The following is a 22,367-nucleotide window of genomic DNA, read 5'->3' on the forward strand; positions in this document are numbered from 1 at the left end:
TCCCTAATTGCCCTCGAGAAGGTGGTGGTGAGCCGCCTTCTTGAACCGCTGCAGTCCGTGTGGTGACGGTTCTCCCACAGTGCTGTTAGGAAGGGAGTTCCAGGATTTTGACCCAGCGACAATGAAGGAACGGCGATATATTTCCAAATCGGGATGGTGTGTGACTTGGAGGGGAACGTGCAGGTGGTGTTGTTCCCATGTGCCTGCTGCTCTTGTCCTTCTCGGTGGTAGAGGTCGCGGGTTTGGGAGGTGCTGTCGAAGAAGCCTTGGCGAGTTGCTGCAGTGCATCCTGTGGATGGTACACACTGCAGCCACAGTGCGCCGGTGGTGAAGGGAGTGAATGTTTAGTGTGGTGGATGGGGTGCCAATCAAGCGGGCTGCTTTATCTTGGATGGTGTCGAGCTTCTTGAGTGTTGTTGGAGCTGCACTCATCCAAGCAAGTGGAGAGCATTCCATCACACTCCTGACTTGTGCCTTGTAGATGGTGGAAAGGCTTTGGGGAGTCAGGAGGTGAGTCACTCACCGCAGAATACCCAGCCTCTGACCTGCTCTCATAGCCACAGTATTTATATGGCTGGTCCAGTTAAGTTTCTGGTCAATGGTGACCCCCAGGATGTTGATGGTGGGGGATTCGGTGATGGTAATGCTGTTGAATGTCAGGGGGAGGTGGTTAGACTCTCTCTTGTTGGAGATGGTCATTGCCTGGCACTTATCTGGTGCGAATGTTACTTGCCACTTATGAGCCCAAGCCTGGATGTTGTCCAGGTCTTGCTGCATGCGGGCTCGGACTGCTTCATTATTTGAGGGGTTGCGAATGGAACTGAACACTGTGCAGTCATCAGCGAACATCCCCATTTCTGACCTTATGATGGAGGGAAGATCATTGATGAAGCAGCTGAAGATGGTTGCCCTGAGGAACTCCTGCAGCAATGTCCTGGGGCTGAGATGATTGGCCTCCAACAACCACTACCATCTTCCTTTGTGCTAGGTATGACTCCAGCCACTGGAGAGTTTTCCCCCTGATTCCCATTGACTTCAATTTTACGAGGGCTCCTTGGTGCCACACTCGGTCAAATGCTGCCTTGATGTCAAGGGCAGTCACTCTCACCTCACCTCTGGAATTCAGCTCTTTTGTCCATGTTTGGACCAACGCTGTAATGAGGTCTGGAGCCGAGTGGTCCTGGTGGAACTCAAACTGAGCATCGGTGAGCAGGTGCCACTTGATAGCATTGTCGATGACACTTTCCATCACTTTGCTGATGATTGAGAGTAGACTGATGGGGCGGTAATTGGCCGGATTGGATTTGTCCTGCTTTTTGTGGACAGGACATACCTGGGCAATTTTCCACATTGTCGGGTAGATGCCAGTGTTGTAGCTGTACTGGAACAGCTTGGCTCGAGGCGCAGCTAGTTCTGGAGCACAAGTCTTCAGCACTAACAGCTGGGATGTTGTCGGGGCCCATAGCCTTTGCTGTATCCAGTGCACTCAGCCGTTTCTTGATATCACGTGGAGTGATTCGAATTGGCCGAAGACTGGCTTCTGTGATGGTGGGGATATCGGGAGGAGGCCGAGATGGATCATCCACTCGGCACTTCTGGCTGAAGATGGTTGCAAACGCTTCAGCCTTGTCTTTTGCACTCATGCGCTGGACTCCGCCATCATTGAGGATGGGGATGTTTGCAGAGCCTCCTCCTCCCGTTAGTTGTTTAATTGTCCACCACCATTCACGACTGGATGTGGCAGGACTGCAGAGCTTTGATCTGATCCGTTGGTTGTGGAATCGCTTCGCTCTGTCTATAGCATGTTGCTTCCGCTGTTTAGCATGCATGTAGTCCTGAGTTGTAGCTTCACCAGATTGGCACCTCATTTTTAGGTACGCCTGGTGCTGCTCCTGGCATGCTCTTCTACACTTTTCATTGAACCAGGGTTGATCCCCTGGCTTGTTGGTAATGGTAGAGTGAGGAATATGCCGGGCCATGAGGTTACAGATTGTGGTGGAATACAATTCTGCTGCTGCTGATGGCCCACAGCGCCTCATGGATGCCCAGTTTTGAGCTGCTCGATCTGTTCTGAATCTATCCCATTTAGCACGGTGGTAGTGCCACACAACACGTTGGATGGTGTCCTCAGTGCGAAGACGGGACTTCATCTCCACGAGGACTGTGCGGTGGTCACTCCTACCAATACTGTCATGGACAGATGCATTTGCGACAGGTAGATTGGTGAGGACAAGGTGAAGTAAGTTTTTCCCTCGTGTTGGTTCGCTCACCACCTGCCGCAGGCCCAGTCTGGCAGCTATGTCCTTCAGGACTCGGCCAGCTCGGTCAGTTGTGGTGCTACCGAGCCACTCTTGGTGATGGACATTGAAGTCCCCCACCCAAAGTACATTTTGTGCCCTTGCTACCCTCAGTGCTTCCTCCAAGTGGTGTTCAACATGGAGGAGGACTGATTCAATCAGCTGAGGGAGGACGGTCGGTGGTAATCAGCAGGAGGTTTCCTTGCCCATGTTTGACCTGATGCCATGAGATTTCATGGGGTCCAGAGTCAATGTTGAGGACTCCCAGGGCTACTCCCTCCTGACTGTAGATCACTGTACCGCCACCTCTGGTGGGTCTGTCCTGCCGGTGGGACAGGATATACCCAGGGATGGTGATGGAAGAGTCTGGGACATTGGCCCAATTTTGGCACAAGTCCCCAGATGTTAGTAAGGAGGACCTTGCAGGGTCGACTGGGCTTGGTGTTTTGCCGTTGTCGTGTCCGGTGCCTAGTGCCTAGTGGTCCGTCCGGATTTTTTCTTATTATGACTTTTCGTAGCGAGATTGGACAACAGAGTGGCTTTCTAGGCCATTTCAGAGGGCGATTAAGAATCAACCACATTGCTGTGGGTCTGGAATCACATATAGGCCAGACCGGGTAAGGATGGCAGGTTTCCTTCCCTGAAGGACATTAATGAACCAGATGGGTTTTTACGACAAAACGGTAGTTTCATGGCCATCATTACTGATACTAGTATTTTAATTCCAGATTTTATTAAATTAAATTAATTAATTGAATTTAAATTCGCCAGCTACCGTGGCAGGATTTAAACTCATGACTCTGGATTTTAGTCCAGGCCTCTGGATTACTAGTCCAGTAACATAACCACTATGCTACCGTACCTAGACAAGAATGCTCTCAACTGAGCCAAATAAAATACAGTCTCATGCGATGAACAGAATATTGCATTCAAACCCACACCAACGTTCAGGGTCAACACTTTAACAATGTGCATTTATTTTGACACTTCAGTTTCTTCAATTTGCATTTGATTACATTTTGTTATCTTGACGGTTTTGTGACCTTATAATTTAAAATAACTCTTTCTCCCATCCAAAACCAGTGTGAAAGGATGCATTGAAGATATGTATTAACTTCCAACCCTGAGGGCAGATATATTGAAGAACAAAGATTGCGGAGATGTACTGAAACTCTCTTCGACAAGAGGGTTGTGAGAGATCATTTTGCAATTTGTGTTGGAAATGTGAAACTTTAGAATAAATTGATTTTTTTTGAAAGAGCAGGTAAATCAGTGGAAATCGTGAAAAATACTTGTTGAAAAACCAAGGGTGAAGCAATTTTTTCAGGCTTCATCTATATGTATATTTTAATTTAATAAACCACAAAATCTGGTATGTGTGTTTTAATATTAATTCGGGATTCAGAGGATAGAACAAACGAAAGGCATTATTGTGTGTCAGTTTGTTCTGCCATCCAATTCAGGGACCATTCACAATTGCAACTTTCACAAAAGTACAAAGAAAAATTGCCAGCCAGCAAAATGATGAAAATTGGGTCAGGTATAAAGTAATTTAAAATTAGCGCATCATGGACCACTATCCCTCCCCAATCACCAAATTATGTTTATATTCTATGAAAATATGACGTTTGTAGACGTCCCCTTATCGTCAACGTCCCTCAAGGCGGCCCAGTCGCTGAGGACCCACCCTCCCTTCACGCCTATTGGTTTCTTTGAGTCCAAGCGCAACAATCGAGTAAACGCCGCTCATGAACCTTTCATTGGGTTATACAAGTGTCAATCTTTATTCTTGCCCTGTCATTGGTGAATTCAACAGTCAATCATTCAGGGAAGTGGGCGGGCCGTCGTGTGACGCGTTACGACAGCTGGACTTGTCACGGTTGGGGAGGCGCCAGGGACGAGGCGCGCGGCAGGTTGACAGTTGATAGCCCCCTCCCCCCCCCCAAAAAAAAACAAGATCGTTATGTCTCGAGCCCGTCGGTTGCATGTGATGCTCATTGGACGTTTGCCGCTTGCGGCGTTTTGAATGGAAGCCGTTTAAAGGGCCCATGTTCCGCTTCGAGCGCCTCCAGCTGCCTTGGTGCGGGGGGAAACCGTGACGTCGGTGGGGGTTTTGTCTTTGCCGGTGAGTGTCAACACAACCGTGCGGGGGGGCCGACATCGAAAGGCAAGAAAGAGCCCGTGTGCTCTGCAGGTTCTCCTCCCAGTGAAGGATGGTCCCTTTCGGGGCCAAAAGTTTGTGGTTTCCATAGAAACGGGATCCCCCAACTCCTGGAATGGAATGAATTGAATTGGACTTATTCAGTCATCAGCCCTTTAAATGTCTCTCAGGAGTGAGATGAGAAAACATTTCTACACACAAAGGGTGGTAGAAGTTTGGAACTCTCTTCCGCAAATGGCAATTGATGCTAGTTCAATTGCTAAATTTAAATCTGAGATAGATAGCTTTTTGGCAACCAAAGGTATTAAGGGATATGGGCCAAAGGCAGGTATATGGAGCTCGATCACAAATCAGCCATGACCTTATCAAATGGCGGAGTAGGTTCGAGGGGCTGAATGGCCTACTCCTGTTCCTATATTCCTATGTTCCTCGTGTCAGGCAACAAATCAGAAAGGTGGTTTCTATTGCATTATAGCCCTGTTGCTTAAATGTCATGCCACCGAACCATAATATTTATACTATGTCAGTTTTAGAATCCTTTCCTTTGCTTATCTTTTTTTTGGTGACTTTCATGAAATGTTTGTCACAATAATATGAACATATGAAAAAGAACAGGAAAAGACCATCTGGTCCATCAAGCCTGCCCTGCCAGATATGGTGCAGCCTAAGTGTACCCAAGTCTTGCCCCCCACCACCACCCAGTCATGCAATCTCCTGGTGGATGCAATGATTCCAATTCTGCTTCTCCAGTCATTATTATCATGTCAGTCCCGTCACTAGATGTATTTAGCATTCTGGTACCAATGTGCCAGAAGTATTTTTAACTTTTCTGTGTGAAAAACTGCTTAGAAATGTTGGTACACTCCAAAAGATGATGACAATTGCCCAATAGACAATAGTGTTTTTGTTGTAGAAAGTTTTTTAAATGAGCATACAGGAACAGAAATAATGTGCTGTAACATGACAAATATGGAAATCTGATGACCGATGGACCTCTATGCAATACTGTATAGGAAAGGTAAACTTTACAAAGTAAACAAGGGGAATTGGATAACTACTTGAAGGGGAAAACATTGCAGGGCTATGGGGAAAGGGCAGGGGAGTGAGACTAATTGAATAGCTCTTTCAAAGAGCCAGCACAGGCACGATGGGCCGAATGATCTACTTCTGTGCTGTATCATTCTATGAGATGAGGGAGGCCACTCAGCTGATCTTAGCTCATCTATCAAGGGGGAGGAACAATAAGAACTTGCATTTATATAGCACCTTTAGCATTAAGAAATGTTGCACGGCGCTTCACTGAGGTGTAATCAAAAAAAAATGGACACCGAGACAAAGAATGATATTAGGAGGGTGATCAAAAGCTATTGGTCATAGGGATGAGTTTTAATGAGAGTCTTAAAGGAAGAGAGGGAGGTCAGAGGCGGAAGGGGCTGAGAAGGGAATTCTGGAAAGTCGGGCTAAGGCAAACGAGAGCTTAGCAGACAATGGTTGAGCGAGGGGAGAGGGCATGTACGAGGCCCATGCTGGAGGAACAGAGAGTTTGGGGGATTGCAGGAGGTTAGAGATAGGGAGGGGCAAGGCCATGAATGGATTTAAGCACAAAGGATAAGAATCTTAAATTAGAGGCTTGATAGGATTCTGGATAAGCTGAAGTTTACAGAACGTGGAGAATGGTAGGCTTGCCAGGAGAACATTGGAATTGAATCTGGAGGTGACAAAAGCATGGCTAAGACCTTCAGTGGCAGAAGAACAACAATGGAAGCAGGCCATGTTACAGAGGTGGAAGTCAGTGCTCTGTGTGTTGGAGAGGATATTGTTTCAGAAGCTCAGCTAAGAGTTAAATAGGACACAGAGGTTGCAAACAGTCGGCTTCAACCTGAAACAGTGCCCGGTGAAGGGGATGGAATTGTTGGCAAGAGCATGGAGTTTGTTTGGGAAGTGGCGGGGGGCGGCGCCAAAGACAATGGCTTTGGGCTTCCCAGTATTTAACTGGAGGAAACTGCGGCTAATCCAAGACTGGATGTTGGACAATAAGCCTGATAAACTTTACAGTCCCCCCACTACCACCATCACATTATCAAACTGTATCTTGAATGAATCTAGGTTTTTGCCTCTACCACTCTACCTGAAAACCATTCTAAATTTTGAACATTGTCAGCATGAAGAAGTTTCTTTTCTGACATCAGTCTTAAATTGATCTTTAATTAATTTTACCTTGTACCCCTTACTCTAATCATAGAATCATATAGCATAGGAGGCCATTCAGCCCATTGTGTCTGTGCTGGCTCTTTGCAAGAGCTATCCAATTAGTCCCACTCCCCTGCTCTTTCCCCATAACCCTGCAGATTTCTTAGCTTATGTTGAAACATTGTCCCAGACTTAGCTTATCAATCAATACTTATTCATGTTACCTTCTAACTATACTCACGCCCGTGGTCTTAATGTTGTGCCGATATGCTTAATTTGAAGAATGAGAGGTGATCTCATCGAAACATATAAAATTCTAACAGGACTAGACAGACTAGATGCAGAGAGGATGTTCCAGATGGCTGGGGAGTTCAGAACCAGGGGTCACAGTCTCAGGATACGGGGTATGCCATTTAGAACTGAGATGAGGAGAAATTTCTTCACTCAGAGGGTGGTGAACCTGTGAAATTCTCTACCACAGAAGGCAGTGGAGGCCAAGTCATTAGATGTATTCAAGAACGAGATAGATATATTTCTTAATGCTAAAGGGATATGGGGAAAAAGCAGGAACAGGGTACTGAGTTAGACTATCAGCCATGATCATTTTGAATGGCGGAGCAGGCCCGAAGGGCTAAATGGCCTACTCTTGCTCCTATTTTCGATGTTTCTATGTTTGTCACCACAAATTGTTGCATTAGCTAGTGTCTTACTCTCTCCAAACGCAACCCAAGTTTGGAAAGGCAATTTGATTTTTGTTCCACAATTCAAGTGGTGTTCGTTTGTAAGTCATACACATTGCTGAAATCCCAATGCCAACAATGATTGTCATTTTCTTGCAAGTCATATTTATATTAAATTGTATCAGTGAGCTTTAGAAGTGCTTTTGACTTTGCTGATTTGCTTATTTTCAGTAATAAGTTGTTTATAAAATGACAGTCATTAAGACTTCTTCTGCAGTGAAGTGATAATGTCAGTTACAATGCACAATCTAAAATTGAGTTATTTAATTGTTTGTATGCATTTGGTTCTAACAACTCGTTTGTTTAAAGCTGTCTGGCAGTATATTTTTGGAAGCAGTTACAAAAATCCAAATATAGGAGGGGAAATCCTTATGAAATGAATCATACTGTTGGACTCACATGTTGAACCAAAGTCCCACTAATTGAGTAGTAATGGTGTTGAGATAAGAATTTAAATTTTCACCCTTTGCTTTGCACAGGATAAACAAATGAGACTCAAATGTTTTTCTAGCAATATTGTCATCCATTTGTTGATATGCGTCATATGACTAGGAGTTACTGTAAGCTTGAAGTGTCCATCATCTTGACTCAGTTTTAGATCTGCACTTGTTAATTCGTTCCTTTTTCTGTGTTGCAATCATAGTTATATGCAATTTTTCCCTTGCAAATGGTTTGCTTTAGAATGTAAGATTGAAGTTCATCAAAATTTATTAAGTTCCTTATTGTGTGTAAATGTCATTACCCTCCTTAAACAAAGCTTTGAGTCATCTTTTGTGGAAATTCTGGGGAAAAGAGAATTGAACCCAGCACAAATCTTGCATTCTGTTTTGAACAGTGTCAATATGGCCTAATACGTGCAGTTCCACTGAAGGGGTGAGTGCATACATGCACACCAAACCATAAACATCAAGAAGGTCCCACTTTAGTCTGTGCTGAGATAACTGGTCGTCTTCTGAACAGCAGTTGGAACCATTGCTCTTCGTGGCCCTGGGTGAGGGAGGGAAAATTCAGCCAGGAATCCAGGTGCTGATCACAAGTGACCCCTGCTGGAAATGTGCAAAATAGATATTGAGTGAGAACACTCTTTTATATTTCAAAATGTACTTTATTTCATAAAATTTAAAGATACACACAGTTCAATGTAAAAGGACACAATTTCAAGCAAAATAGTTGGAACCAATACAATGTAGATCGTACACACTATGATCTCATTATTACAATTCAAAACACAGTACAAATCTTCTAATACATTCTGTACAATACAAAGTGGGGTGGCCTTGCACGGCCTTTTCCCATAGAGCCTTTACGTAGGCTGCACCTCACTTCAGTGCGTCCCGTAGCAAGTACTCCTGGACCTTGGTGTGCCAGTCGGCAATACTCGGTCATGGACAGCTCCATCAGCTGGAAGACCAACAGGTTTCGGGCGGACCAAAGGGCCTCCTTTACCGAGTTGATGATCTTCCAGCAGCAGTTGATATCTGTCTTGGTGTGCGTGCCGGGGAACAACACATCGAGCACAGTGTCCTGTGTTACTGAACTGTTGGGGGTGAACCAGGACAGATACCAACGCATCTCTCTCCACAACCTCTGCACGAAGGGGCAGTCCATCAGGAGGTGAACGATGGCCTCGTCCCCGCTGAAGCCTCACGGTGGTGCTAAGATTCCATGCGTGTTGGAAGGACTGCACTGGGAGGGCCCTTCTCACCACTATCCAGGCCATATCCTGCTACATCCTCGAGCCTGTTGGTCAGTTCTGATGACGAGACGTTCTGCCAAATGGCATTGACTGTTTGGTCGGGGAACTGCCCGATCGGATCCACCCTCTCCTTTCCCTACAAGACCCTCTTGTTTCGTGCCGACCACTGACTGATGGCCTTGTGGTCGAAGGGACTCTTTCTCAGGAACTATTGAGTGAGGACACATTTAAACTTGATTATGATACCCTTCACAGTCAACATTCAATGTCTAGGCTCACATGAAGAATGACTATTTGGGCAAGGAACCCTGGAAGGTCACTGGTTGTGGTGAAATATTAATGAAGACATCCCAAATATTACTTCAGGTTTTCCTGTTCGAATGGATAATGTCATGAATTGAGATGAGCACAAAGGTATCAGGACACTGAGTAATCCATTGCAAGTGCGTTCTATTTTCCCTGAATCTCAAGGAGCACATTGATGATTATTTTTGTCCTCTACCCCTGTGGAAAAGTGCCTGGTCTTCACTTGGCGCTTCCTCAAAGTGATGAGACTGAGATCAGAAGCTCACTGGCATGGGGGAAATTGAAGCTGCATTGCTGCACCTTGATATTCTATATGCTCCAAAGCATTCAACGTATATTTAAGTGCTTTAAAAATTCAGGGAAGCGTGCATTCACTTTTATTTAGAATATCATAGATCATAGAATGGTTACAGCACAGGAGGAAGCCATTCGGCCCAGCGAGCCCGTGCCGGTTCTTTGTAAGACCAATCCAGTTAGTCCCATTCCCCTGCTCTTTCCCTGTAGCCCTGCAAATTTTTTCCCTTCAAATAATTATCCAGTTCCTTTTTGAAAGCTACGATTGAATCTGCTTCCATCATCCTTTCAGGCAGCGCATTCCAGATCATAACTACTCGCTGCGTAAAAAAGTTTTTCCTCATGTCGCCTTTGGTTCTTTTGCCAAACACCTTCAATCTGTGTCCTCTGGTTCTCGACCCTTCTGCCAATGGGAACAGTTTCTTTTTATTTACTTTATCTAGACCCTTCATGATTTTGAACACTTCTATCAAATCTCCTCTGAACCTTCTCTGCTCTAAGGAGAACAACCCCAGCTTCTCCAGTCTATCCAAATAACTGAAGTCCCTCATCACTGGAACCATTCCAGTAAATCTTTTCTGCACCCTCTCTAAGGCCTTCACACCCTTCCTGAAGGGCGGTACCCAGAATTGGACACAATACACCAGTTGTAGCTAAACCAATGTTTTATAAAGGTTCAGCATAATTTCCTTGTGTAATATGTAAGCATTAATGATTGATCCACATATTAAATATGAATTTTAACACTTCATTACCAGTCAACTTATAACAGCTAATTTACCATTTTCTGTCTCCAATCAGATAGAACTACAGTCTATTCCTAATAATTTGAAGTCCAATAATTCAAAGGTAGCAATGTAGATAACACAGCAAATAGGGAATTTATTGGTAAAAAATTGTATTGATAGATAATTTGAATTAACCAGCTTAGAGTTAAGAGTAGACATTTGATATAGCCACAAAACTCAATCAAAATCTCCATTTTGTTAAATCAGCACCTTTAGTTTGAATATTAATTGGTAAGCAATCATTCTGCAAGTATACATGGGAAGACATTTTGGTTTTACACTTTTTTTCACGCCAAGTTTTCTTATTATATTCGCCACTTACAACCTGAAGTAGCAACTTGTGATATGGTACCACAAGTTGCAACAGTCCTCCAGAAGCTTGCTAAATTGGCCATTTTTAAGAATGGACAGCAAATTGTTGAACTATTCAATTGTAAGAATCCATTACAGCTGAACTAACTCATTTCTTAATGCACAGTTTGACCTTAAATTACTGTTTCGAGATTAGAGTGCAGACACACTGGCTGATATTTTTTTCCCTTTTGTAGCCGAGGGACACTGAGTCCAACTGTAGTCCCACAAGGCTGCTGAACAGCTAACAACATAGACCAAGGACCTGGGATCTTCCTGGTCTGTATAACTGAGACATAGTACATGGTTTGTTTATCCACTGAGCTTTTGGAAGAGCTTGGTTTTACAGATGTTATTTGGAAGCAGGATGGGGATCTCAGCCAGGGCTAGCTATTTAACTCTCTGTCCCCACACGGGAAAATCATCTTGGGTTCCTTCTGCTGATTACTGTCCAGTAGTCCCTGATGAAAAGTGTGGTGTGTGGACATTGAACTAAGGCTTGGTTGTGATGGCCCACAGTAGAATAGTCTACTGACACTCATTTCCTAGATTTACACAAGAATGGCCACTTGGGCAAGGATGGTATGTTCCCATGGAATTGTACCTTAGCTCGAGCCAGCTCCTACAGGGCTGAACGGGGCACCTCTGCTGTTCTTTCTCCTCCTCCACAAAAAACAATTAAGAAATTTACTGAACCAGGCTTTCTGGAACATGCATTAAACTATCAGAAGTCTGTAACTTGTCTGTTAGTACCCCAGTTTAATTTTGCCGTGTTTCCATGTTCCCAGTGACCCATCAAGGTCACATTTATGAGACAACTTTGGGCACTTTCAGTCTGGCGCTTTAACATCAGGTTAAGAGGTCCTGTTTTGGGGCAAGAACTTGTTTGCCACTGTCATGTACGTTCACTCAGCATCAGGGTCCAGTCTATGCAGGCATGCTGAGCTCTGTTGTGTGATATGGAGACCAGTGCAGTGGCTTCCCACGTTTATGTAACTGAAAGCAGAAGCCTGAGCTTGAAGGTAATTTGTTGATTCACATTTTTGTGGGTTTATGATGATTTGAGGTCCTCGAATGTTTGCTGTTTACACAACAGAGTCAATGTAGGGAAAACCATGTCTGTTGCTGGCTGCATTTCTGTCGTATTGCAGCTCTGTTTATAATTATTTCTGGCTGCACTTTGTTATGCAGTTTTATAGCCAAAAAAACACACTTACTGATATATCCCTGAAGGATAGTCTTTGGGCAAAGCTTTACTTATTCAAGTGACTGACAGATCCTAATAGAATTGCATAAATTTCTGCTTTGGTGGAATTCTTGGATAGGAATTATGCAAATGAGCTGATCCAGCAAGAAAAGCAAATGCATGTTCTGTTTATTATACTGGTGCTGATAGTGAATTGGTTTTAAAATTGTATCATCATCACTATTCCACTTGAAAACCAATTGCAAAGAATTATCATTTGCACACTTTTTGCGACCCTGATTTTCTTTCTCCCTTCATTTTCTGCCAAATTCCCTTCCCCGTCCTGAAAGCTTTGACTCCTTACTTTGGTGTGGTTTGGTGGCTGCTCTCCTGTATGTCACTCAAATGGCCATCCTTCATGTGTGAACCAAGACTAAGAGTCTTAGCAGGCTGTTTGAGGGCGGGGAAGGGGCCATCAAAGCTGAGCCCAATTCTGACCTTGCCTGACTTCTACATGTGCACTTACAGCAGGGGTTGCTGGATGATGATCAGGATTTGGCAACATTTTCCCTTCTGAACATCGCAATAATTAAAGCAATTGTAGCATCTCTATTTTGGAGCAGGGATTGAACCAAGTTCATTTGGACTATGATTCAGCTATTACTACCTTAAATAGCTAAGGTATTGGGAAACCCCCTCTGCTTAAAACAAAAATGTTTTTGTTTAAATAGTGATTGTTGACGAACATAATTGGAGAAACTGATTTAGAAGAGTAAGAGAGCCTGATAATGGATAGGGCTGAATTACCATCAGGAGAGACAGCCAAGTGAATGTAAAATCAGCCCTCTTTCTGAATTTTGACTTTTTTTACATGCTTGCCATGAAACAAGTTTCATGCTAACGTCCTGATTTGTTGTTTTGATTAAGATGTGGTGTGCAACTCTACATTTAGAGGGCCTAAAAATATCCGTTGTATCCAAGTTATTCTTTTTTGAAATCGCTTCAATTTTCTCCCCTCCGCTCCTGACGGCACTGGGATACAGTTTACTGGATGTGGCATTTCTTCTGTCCTCACCCGTTTGTCTCTACGCATGCAGTTTGCAGCAGGGGATCACTAGAATCCCTAACTGATGTTTCTCTTCTCTAACTGGGTAAGGAGGTCAATTGTAGTGCACCTGTGATTGCCCTGAGATTTGTTACTTCAAGGTGGAGTTCAGACCTTCCCTGTCTCTGTGGCTCAGTAATACATTATGCAGTACATTTACATATGGGTGTTACATGTTTTAACATCAGATTGTTTGGAAAGTACAGAGAGATAAAGTGTCTTGTATGTACGCTATGTCCGTAATCATTGGTTATATTTAAAATGTTTAAAACTGTCCCAAAGTTCTATCCCTGTGCAGGGGCAAAAAACACTAGCCAGTATCCCACTTGTTGAGTCAAACATTACCTAAGCTACAATTTGTGTATTTTTTGAGATTTTAAATATAGAAAATTGCTACATTCATTAATTTTATCATTTAAGGCCACATGCTCAACTTGCAGAAGACATGGCTTATTTCAGCTACAGCTTACTCACCTCTGTTGCCAGATCAAGGTAAGATGGAGAACCCTTGTTTAAAAAAAAAACATTGATGTGGAAATGTTACCTTTGAAACCTTGTCTGATGGTCTCATGGAAGTTCTGTTAGAGTTAGATCGAATGTTTTTCCTTGCGACTTGGATTGTAACGATCTTACTGGTCAGCATCAGGACCTGTTGCTGAGCTTTAACAGAAAAAATTCCGATAAAGCATTCAGTGGTGACCTTATTAAAATCTAATTGATGGATCTCATTTTCATCTTCCAAATATGAACACAAATGCAAACCTGACATAACTATACCCTCCCATTCTTTGTACATAAGCGATGCATAAATAATTTATGTTCCCATTCTCATTCTCCATACTGACAGAGATGTACACAATGATCAATGGAACCTTTGCATTCCCAGTGCTGACAAAGGTGTAAACATTATGCACTGTAGTATACTTCTCATTTCCCCAGTTTTAACAAAGTGCATAAATGATGGATAAGGTTATCCTTCCAATCTCATGCCACTGGATGCAGGTAATTCAGCATATCGACTTTTTCAGATGCACACATAGAATCATAGAAGGTTACAGCACGGAAGAAGGCCAATCGGCCCATCGAGTCCGTGCCGGCTCTATGCATGAGCAATTCAGCTGGTCCCATTGCCCCGCCCTATCCCTGTAGCCCTGCACATTTTTTCGTTTCAAGTACTTATCCAGTTCCCTTTTGAAGGCCATGATTGAATCTGCCTCCACCACTTCCTCGGGCAGCGCATTCCAGATCCTAACCACTTGCTGCGTAAAAAAGTTTTTCCACATATCACCTTTGGTTCTTTTGCCAATCACCTTAAATCTATGCCCTCTGGTTCTTGATTTTTCCGCCAATGGGAAAAGTTTCTCTCTATCCACTCTGTCTAGACCCTTCATGATTTTAAACACCTCTTTCAAATCTCCTCTCAACCTTCTCTGTTCCAAGGAGAACAACTCCAGCTTCTCCAGTCTATCCACGTAATTTAAGTCCCTTATTCCTGGAATCATTCTAGTAAATCTTTTCTGCACCCTCTCGAAGGCCTGCATTTCCTTCCTAAAATGCGGTGCCCAGAACTGGACACAATACTCCAGTTGTGGCCAAACCAGTGTTTTATAAAGGTTCATCATTACTTCCTTGCTTTTGTACTCTCTGCCTCTATTTATAAAGCCCAGGCCCCCGTATGGTTTTTTAACCACTTTCTCAACCTGCCCTGCCACCTTCAACGATTTATGCACATACACCCCCAGATCCCTCTGTTCCTCCACCCCTTTTAGAATTGTGCCCTCGAGTTTATATTGCCTCCCTTCATTCTTCCTACCAAAATGCATCACCTCGCATTTTTCCACGTTAAACTTCATCTGCCACATGTCCGCCCATGCCACCAGAGTGTCTATATCCTCTTGAAGTCTATCGCTATCCTCCTCACTGTTCACTACCCTTCCAAGTTTTGTGTCATCCGCAAATTTTGAAATTGTGCCCTGTACTCCCGAGCCCAAGTCATTAATATATATCAAGAAAAGCAGTGGTCCCAGCACTGACCCCTGGGGAACACCACTGCACACCTGCCTCCAGTCCGAAAAGCAACCGCTCACTACTACTCTCTGTTTCCTGTCATTTAGCCAATTCTGCATCCATATTGCTATTGCCCCCTTTATTCCATGGGCCGCAATATTAATAGCAAGCCTACCATGTGGCACTTTATCAAATGCTTTTTGAAAATCCAGATACACCACATCAACTGCATTGCCCTCATCTACCCTCTCTGTTACCTCATGGAAAAACTCTATCAAGTTGGTTAAACACGATTTGCCTTTAACAAATCCGTGCTGGCTTTCCCTAATCAATCTGCACTCATCCAAGTGACTGTTAATTCTGTCCCGGCTTATCATTTCCAAAAGTTTCCCCACCACCAAGGTTAAACTGGCTGGCCTATAGTTGCTGGGTTTATCTTTACACAGTTTTTTGAACAAGGGTGTAACATTTGCAATTCTCCATTCCTCTGGCACCACCCCTGTATCGAAGGATGACTGGAAGATTATGGCCAGTACCGCCACAATTTCCCCCTTACTTCCCTCAGCATCCAAGGGTGCTTCCCATCAGGACCAGGTGACTTAACTATTTTAAGTACAGCTAGCCTTTCCAGTACCTCTTCTTTCTCAATTTTTAGCCCATTCAGTATCTTAACAATATCTTCCCTTCTCAAGGCTCTGGCAGCATCTTCTTCCTTGGTAAAGATCAATGCAAAGTACTCATTTAATACCTCAGCCGTGCCCACTGCCTCCATGAGCCGATCTCTTTTACTGTTCCTAATCAGCCCCACCCCTCCTCTTACTGCCCGTTTACTGTTAACATGTCTGTCGAAGACATGTTCGCAGTAAATGTATGATGCAGGAAGCATTTTTCCCACGCAGGTGACAAATGTATCCAGAATACATGATGGTATCCTTCATATAAACAGTAATGAAAACCAACTGCACAAGGGCCACTTGCTGAAAATAGGAGCAGTTTCATTCCCCTGCACAAAGGGGATTTATGTGAGTTACATATCCAGGTTCACTTAGTAGTATGCCCTCGCCTTTTACATAAGAACATAAGAAATAGGAGCAGGAGTAGGCCACATGGGCCTCGAGCCTGCTCCACCATTCAATCAGTTCATGGCCGAGCCTCAACCTCAACTCTACTTTCCTGCCCGATCCCCAAATCCCTTGATTCCCTTAGAGTCCAAAAAGCTATCGATCTCAGCCTTGAATATACTCAATAATTGAGTATCCACATCTTGAATATACTCAATAATTGAGCATCCACAGCCCTATGGGGTAGAGAATTCCAAAGATTCACAACCCTCTGAGTGAAGAAATTCCTCCTCATCTCAGTCCTAAATGGCCGACTCCTTATCCTGAGACTATGCTCACCGAGTTCGAGACTCTCCAGTCAGGGGAAACAACCTCTCAGTATCTACCCTGTCAAGCCCTCTCTTTTATGTTTCAATGAGATCACCTCTCATTCTTCTAAACACCAAAGAGTATAGGCCCATTCTACTGAATCTCTCCTCATAGGACAACCCTCTCATCCCAGGAATCAATCCAGTGAATTTGATATATAGCAGCCCAAGAAACAGACAGATTGACATCTAGATGTAAATTATAACTCTGTAGCTGAATGCCTGGTCTATGACGTTCCAAAATACTGTAACAGGGAGGTGACAGTTGATAGTTACAGTAGCAATCAGGTGGGACAGGATAGTTAGTTACCAGTCATTCAGTTCAAAAGCCAGTATCCATTAGTTCTTCTTTAAGTACTGCATTTTTCTTCTTGATATGTGGATGATACTGGCAAGGTTGAATTTATTGCCCATCCTACTTGCCCTGAGAAGGTTGTGATAGGCCTTCTCTGATCCGCCGCAGTCTGTGTGGTGATGGTGCTCCAATAATGGTGTTAGGTAGGGAAGGGACAGTGATTATACGTCCAAGTCAGGATGGTGTGCAACTTGGAGGGGAACTTGGAGGTGATGGTGTTTCTATGACACTTCTGCTCTTGTCCTTCTTGGTGGCGGGGGTTGCACGGGAAGCTCTGTCGAAGCAACTCACCAAGGTTATTGTGGTGCATTCTGTAGATTGCGTATACTGCAGTCACAGTGCACCAGTGATGGAGAGGTGAATATCGAGTCCAGTGCTGTGTCCTGGATGGCATTGAGCTTCTTAAATGTTGTTGCGGCTGAATTCATCCAGGCGAATGGTGAGTATTTCATCACACTCCTGACATAGAAACATAGGAAATAGGCGCAAGAGTAGGCCATTCGGGCCTGCTCTGCCATTCAAAATGATCATGGCTGATCGTCTAACTCAGTACCCTGTTCTCGCTTTTTTCCCACATCCCTTGATCCCTTCAGCATTAAGAAATCTATCTATCTCCTTCTTGAATTCATCTAATGACTTGGCCTCCACTGCCTTCAGTGGTAGAGAATTCCACAGGTTCACCACCCTCTGAGTGAAGAAATTTCTCCTCATCTCGGGTTCTAAATGGCATACCCCGTATCCTGAGACTGTGACCCCTGGTTCTGGACTCCCCAGCCATCGGGAACATCCTCCCTGCATCTAGGCTGTCTAGTCCTGTTAGAATTTTATATGTTTCGATGAGATGACCTCTCATTCTTCTAAACTCTCGTGAATATAGGCCTAGTCGACCCAATCTCTCCTCATACGTCAGTCCTGCCATCCCAGGAATCAGTTTGGTAAACATTCGTTGCACTCCCTCCATGGCAAGGACATCCTTCCTCGGATAAGGAGACCAAAACTGCACACAATACTCCAGATGCGGTCTCACCAAGGCCCAATATAACTGCAGTAAGACATCCCTGCTCCTGTACTCAAATCCTTTTGCAATGAAGGCCAACATACCATTCACCTTCCTAACTGCTTGCTGCACCTGAATGCTCGCTTTCAGCGACTGGTGTACAAGGACACCCAGGTCTCGTTGCACCTCCCCTTTTCCCAATCTATCACCATTCAGATAATAATCTGCCTTTCTGTTTTTACAACCAAAGTGGATAACCTCACATTTATCCACGTTATACTGCATCTGCCATGTTCTTGCCCACTCACCCAACTTGTCTAAATCACATTGGAGCCTCTTAGCATCCTCCTCACAGCTCACATTCCACCCCAGCTTTGTGTCATCTGCAAACTTGGAAATGTTACATTTAGTTCCCTCATCCAAATCATTGATATATATTGTGAATAGCTGGGGCCCAAGCACCGATCCCTGCGGTACCCCACTAGTCACTGCCTGCCACCCGGAAAAAGACTTATTTATTCCTACTCTCTGTTTCTTGTCTGTCAACCAATTCTCAATCCATGCCAGTATATTCCCCCCAATCCCAAGTGCTTTAATTTTGCACACTAACCTCTTGTGTGGGACCTTATCAAAAGCCTTCTGAAAATCCAAATACACCACATCCACTGGTTCTCCCCTATCTATTCCACTAGTTACCTCCTCAAAAAACTCCAGTCGATTTGTTAAGCATGATTTCCCTTTCATCAACCCATTCTGACTTTGTCCAATCCTGGGAGGACCCGAGGCAAGACAGAGGGTCAGAGGGATCTTGGTGTGCAAGTTCACAGATCCCTGAAGGCGGTGGAACAGGTAGATAAGGTGGTAAAGAAGGCATATGGGATACTTGCCTTTATTAGCCGAGGCATAGAATATAAGAGCAAGGAGGTTATGATGGAGCTGTATAAAACACTGGTTAGGCCACAGCTGGAGTACTGTGTGCAGTTCTGGTCGCCACACTACAGGAAGGATGTGATCGCTTTGGAGAGGGTGCAGAGGAGATTCACCAGGATGTTACCAGGGCTGGAGCGCTTCAGCTATGAAGAGAGACTGGGAAGATTGGCTTTGTTTTCCTTGGAGCAGAGGAGGCTGAGGGGGGACATGATTGAGGTGTACAAAATTATGAGGGGCACAGATAGGATGGATACTAAGGAGCTTTTTCCCTTCGTTGAGGGTTCTATAACAAGGGGACATAGATTCAAGGTAAAAGGCGGGAGGTTTAGAGGGGATTTGAGAAAGAACTTTTTCACCCAGAGGGTGGTTGGAGTCTGGAACTCACTGCCTGAAAGGGTTGTGGAGGCAGGAACCCTCACAACATTCAAGAAGCATTTGGATGAGCACTTGAAATGCCATAGCATACAAGGCTACGGACCAAATGCTGGAATATGGGATTAGAGTAGACAGGGCTTGATGGCCGGCGCGGACACGATGGGCCGAAGGGCCTCTATCCGTGCTGTATAACTCTATGACTCTATGACTCTGTTAATGCCCTCCAAGTGTTCTGTTATCGAGTCCATAGAATTTTGGAAGATGATCACCAATGCATCCACTATTTCCAGGGCCACTTCCTTTAGTACTCTGGGATGTAGATTATCAAACCCGAGGGATTTGTCAGCCTTTAGCCCCATTAATTTCCCTACCACTTTTTTTTACGAATACTGGTTTCCTTCATTTCCTCCCTCTCGCTAGACCCTTGGTTCCCTAACATTTCTGTCAGGTTATTTGTGTCCTCCTTTGTGAAGACAGAACCAAAGTATGTGTTTAATTGTTCTGCCATTTCTTTGTTCCCCATTATAATTTCCCCCATTTCTGACTGGAAGGAACCTACATTTGTCTTCACTAATCTTTTTCTCTTGACATATTTATGGAAGCTTTTACAGTCAGTTTTTATGTTCCCTGCGAGTTTACTCTCATACTCTATTTTTCCCCTCTTAATCGATCTCTTTGTCCTTTGCTGAATTCTGAACTGCTCCCAATCCTCATGCTTGCTGCTTTTTCTGGCAATTTTATATGCCTCCTTTTTGGATCTAATACAATCCCTAATTTCTTTTGTAAGCCACAGTTGAGCCACCTTTTCTGTTTTATTTTTGTGCCAGACAGGAATGAATAATTGTTGTAATTCCTGCACATGTTCTTTAAATATTAGCCATTGCCTATCCACTGTCATCCCTTTTAGTAAAGTTCCCCAATCTATCATAGCCAACTCGCACCTCATACTTTCGTAATTTCCTTTATTTAGATTCAGGACCCCAGTTTCGGATTCGACTACTTCACTCTCCATCTTAATGAGGAATTCTATCATGTTGTGGTCGCTCTTCCCTGAGGGACCCCGCACAACAAGATTGTTAATTAATCCTTTCTCATTGCACAATACCCAGTCTAGGATCGCCTGTTCTCTAGTTGGTTCCTCAACGTATTGGTCTCAAAAACCATCACGTACACACTCCAGGAATTCCTCCCCCACAGTATTATTGCTAATTTGGTTTGACTAATCTGTATGTATATTAAAGTCACCCATGATTATAGTTGTACCCTTCTTGCATGCGTCTCGAATTTCCTGTTGAATTCCCTTCCCTACATCTCCACTACTGTTTGGGGGCCACAGACAACCCCAACCAACATTTTCTGCCCCTTGGTGTTTTTTAGCTCCAACCATACAGATTCCACATCGTGACTTTCCGAGCCAATATCCTTCCTCACTATTGCATTGATTTCCTCCTTTACTAACAACGCTACCCCACCTCCTTTCCCCTTTTGCCTGTCCTTCCTAAATATTGAAAACCCCTGGATGTTCAGTTCCCATCCTTGGTTACCCTGCAGCCATGTCTCCGTAATCGCAACTATATCACAACCGTTACTATCTATCTGTGCTGTTAATTCATCTACCTTATTGCGAATGCTCCGCGCATTTAGACACTATGCCTTCAGACTTGTCTTTTTAAGATTGCTAGTCATCTTAGTTTTATCTTGCACTATGGCCCTATTTGTTTTTCGCCCTTGTTTTCTCTGCCTTCCACTATTGCTTCTTCCCTTTCTGTCTTTTGTCTCTATCCTTGTTTCCCCCTCCTCTGTCTCCCTGCTCAGGTTCCCATCCCCCTGCCATTCGAATTTAAACCTTCCCAACAGCACTCGCAAATACTCCCGCAAGGACATCCGTCCCGGTACTGCTTGGGTGTAACTCGTCCCGCTTGTACAGGTCCCACCTTCCCCAGAACCGGTCCCAATGTCCCAGGAATCTAAATCTCTCCCTCCAACACCATCCCCGCAGCCATGCATTCATCTGATCTATTCACCTGTTCCTATGCTCACCAGCACGTGGCACTGGTAGTAATTCTGAGATCACTACCTTTGAGGTCCTGCTTTTTAATTTATCTCCTAACTCCTTAAATTCACCTTGCAGGACCTCATCCCTTTTTTTAACCTAGGTCGTTGGGACCGATATGGACCATGACTACTGGCTGTTCACCCTCCCCCTCCAGAATGCCCTGAAGCAGCTGCGTGACATCCTTGACCCTAACACCAGGGAGGCAACATACCATCCTGGAGTCATGTTTGCGGCCGCAGAAACACCTATCTGTTCCCCTTACAATTAAATCCCCTATCAATATAGTCCTGCTTCTCTTATTCCTCCCCTCCTGTGCAGCAGAGCCACCCGTGGTGCCACGAACTTGGCTCTTGCTGCTTTCCCCTGATAAGCCATCTCCCCCAACAGTATCCAAAGCGGTATATCTGTTTGAGAGGGAGATGGCCCCAAGGGACTCCTGCTCTACCTGCCTGTTCTTTTTACTCTGTCTGATGGTCACCCATTTCCTTTCTGCCTGCGTAATCTTTACCAGCGGTGTGACTACCTCACTGAACTATCCACGATAATCTCAGCATCGCGGATGCTCCACAATGAATCCACCCGCAGCTCCAGCTCCTAAATGCGGTTAGCCAGTAGCTGCAGCTGGACACACTTCCTGCACACACGGTCGCCAGGGACCCCTGTCATGTCCATGACTTCCCACATAGTGCAGGAGGAGCATATCACGGGTGCAAGCTCTGCTGCCATGACATGCCTTAGATTTAAACTAGCTTTAAGAGAGGGCTTTAAGAGAGTCTAACCACCTCCCCTTGACATTCAACGGCATTATCATCGCCTAATCCCCCACCATTAACATCCTGGGGGTCACCATTGACCAGAAACTTAACTGGACCAGCCACATAAATACTGTGGCTACAAGAGCAGGTCAGTGGCTGGGTATTCTGGGGCGAGTGACTCACCTCCTGACTCCCCAAAGCCTTTCCACCATCTACAAGGCACAAGTCAGGAGTGTGATGGAATACTCTCCACTTGCCTGGATGAGTGCAGCTCCAACAACACTCAAGAAGCTCTACACCATCCAGGACAAAGCAGCCCGCTTGATTGGCACACCATCCACCACCCTAA

The 22,367-nt window shown here is 44.5% G+C and overlaps 1 protein-coding gene across 5 annotated transcripts in view; it reads left to right on the forward strand.

Moving 5' to 3' along the window:
* Positions 1–4,179: 4,179 nt before the first annotated feature.
* letm2 (leucine zipper-EF-hand containing transmembrane protein 2) overlaps positions 4,180–22,367 on the forward strand; it is a 61,481-nt gene continuing 43,293 nt past the window's right edge. For all 5 annotated transcript variants that reach the window (XM_068001185.1, XM_068001183.1, XM_068001186.1 and 2 more), the window contains exons 1-2: positions 4,180–4,422; positions 13,535–13,606. In XM_068001185.1, the coding sequence (XP_067857286.1) occupies positions 13,560–13,606 (47 nt within the window). In that variant the 5' untranslated portion in view covers positions 4,180–4,422; positions 13,535–13,559. The remainder of the gene's footprint in view (positions 4,423–13,534; positions 13,607–22,367) is intronic.

This window comes from Heptranchias perlo, chromosome 20, assembly GCF_035084215.1.
Source record: "Heptranchias perlo isolate sHepPer1 chromosome 20, sHepPer1.hap1, whole genome shotgun sequence".
Classification (NCBI taxonomy): Eukaryota; Metazoa; Chordata; class Chondrichthyes; order Hexanchiformes; family Hexanchidae; genus Heptranchias; species Heptranchias perlo.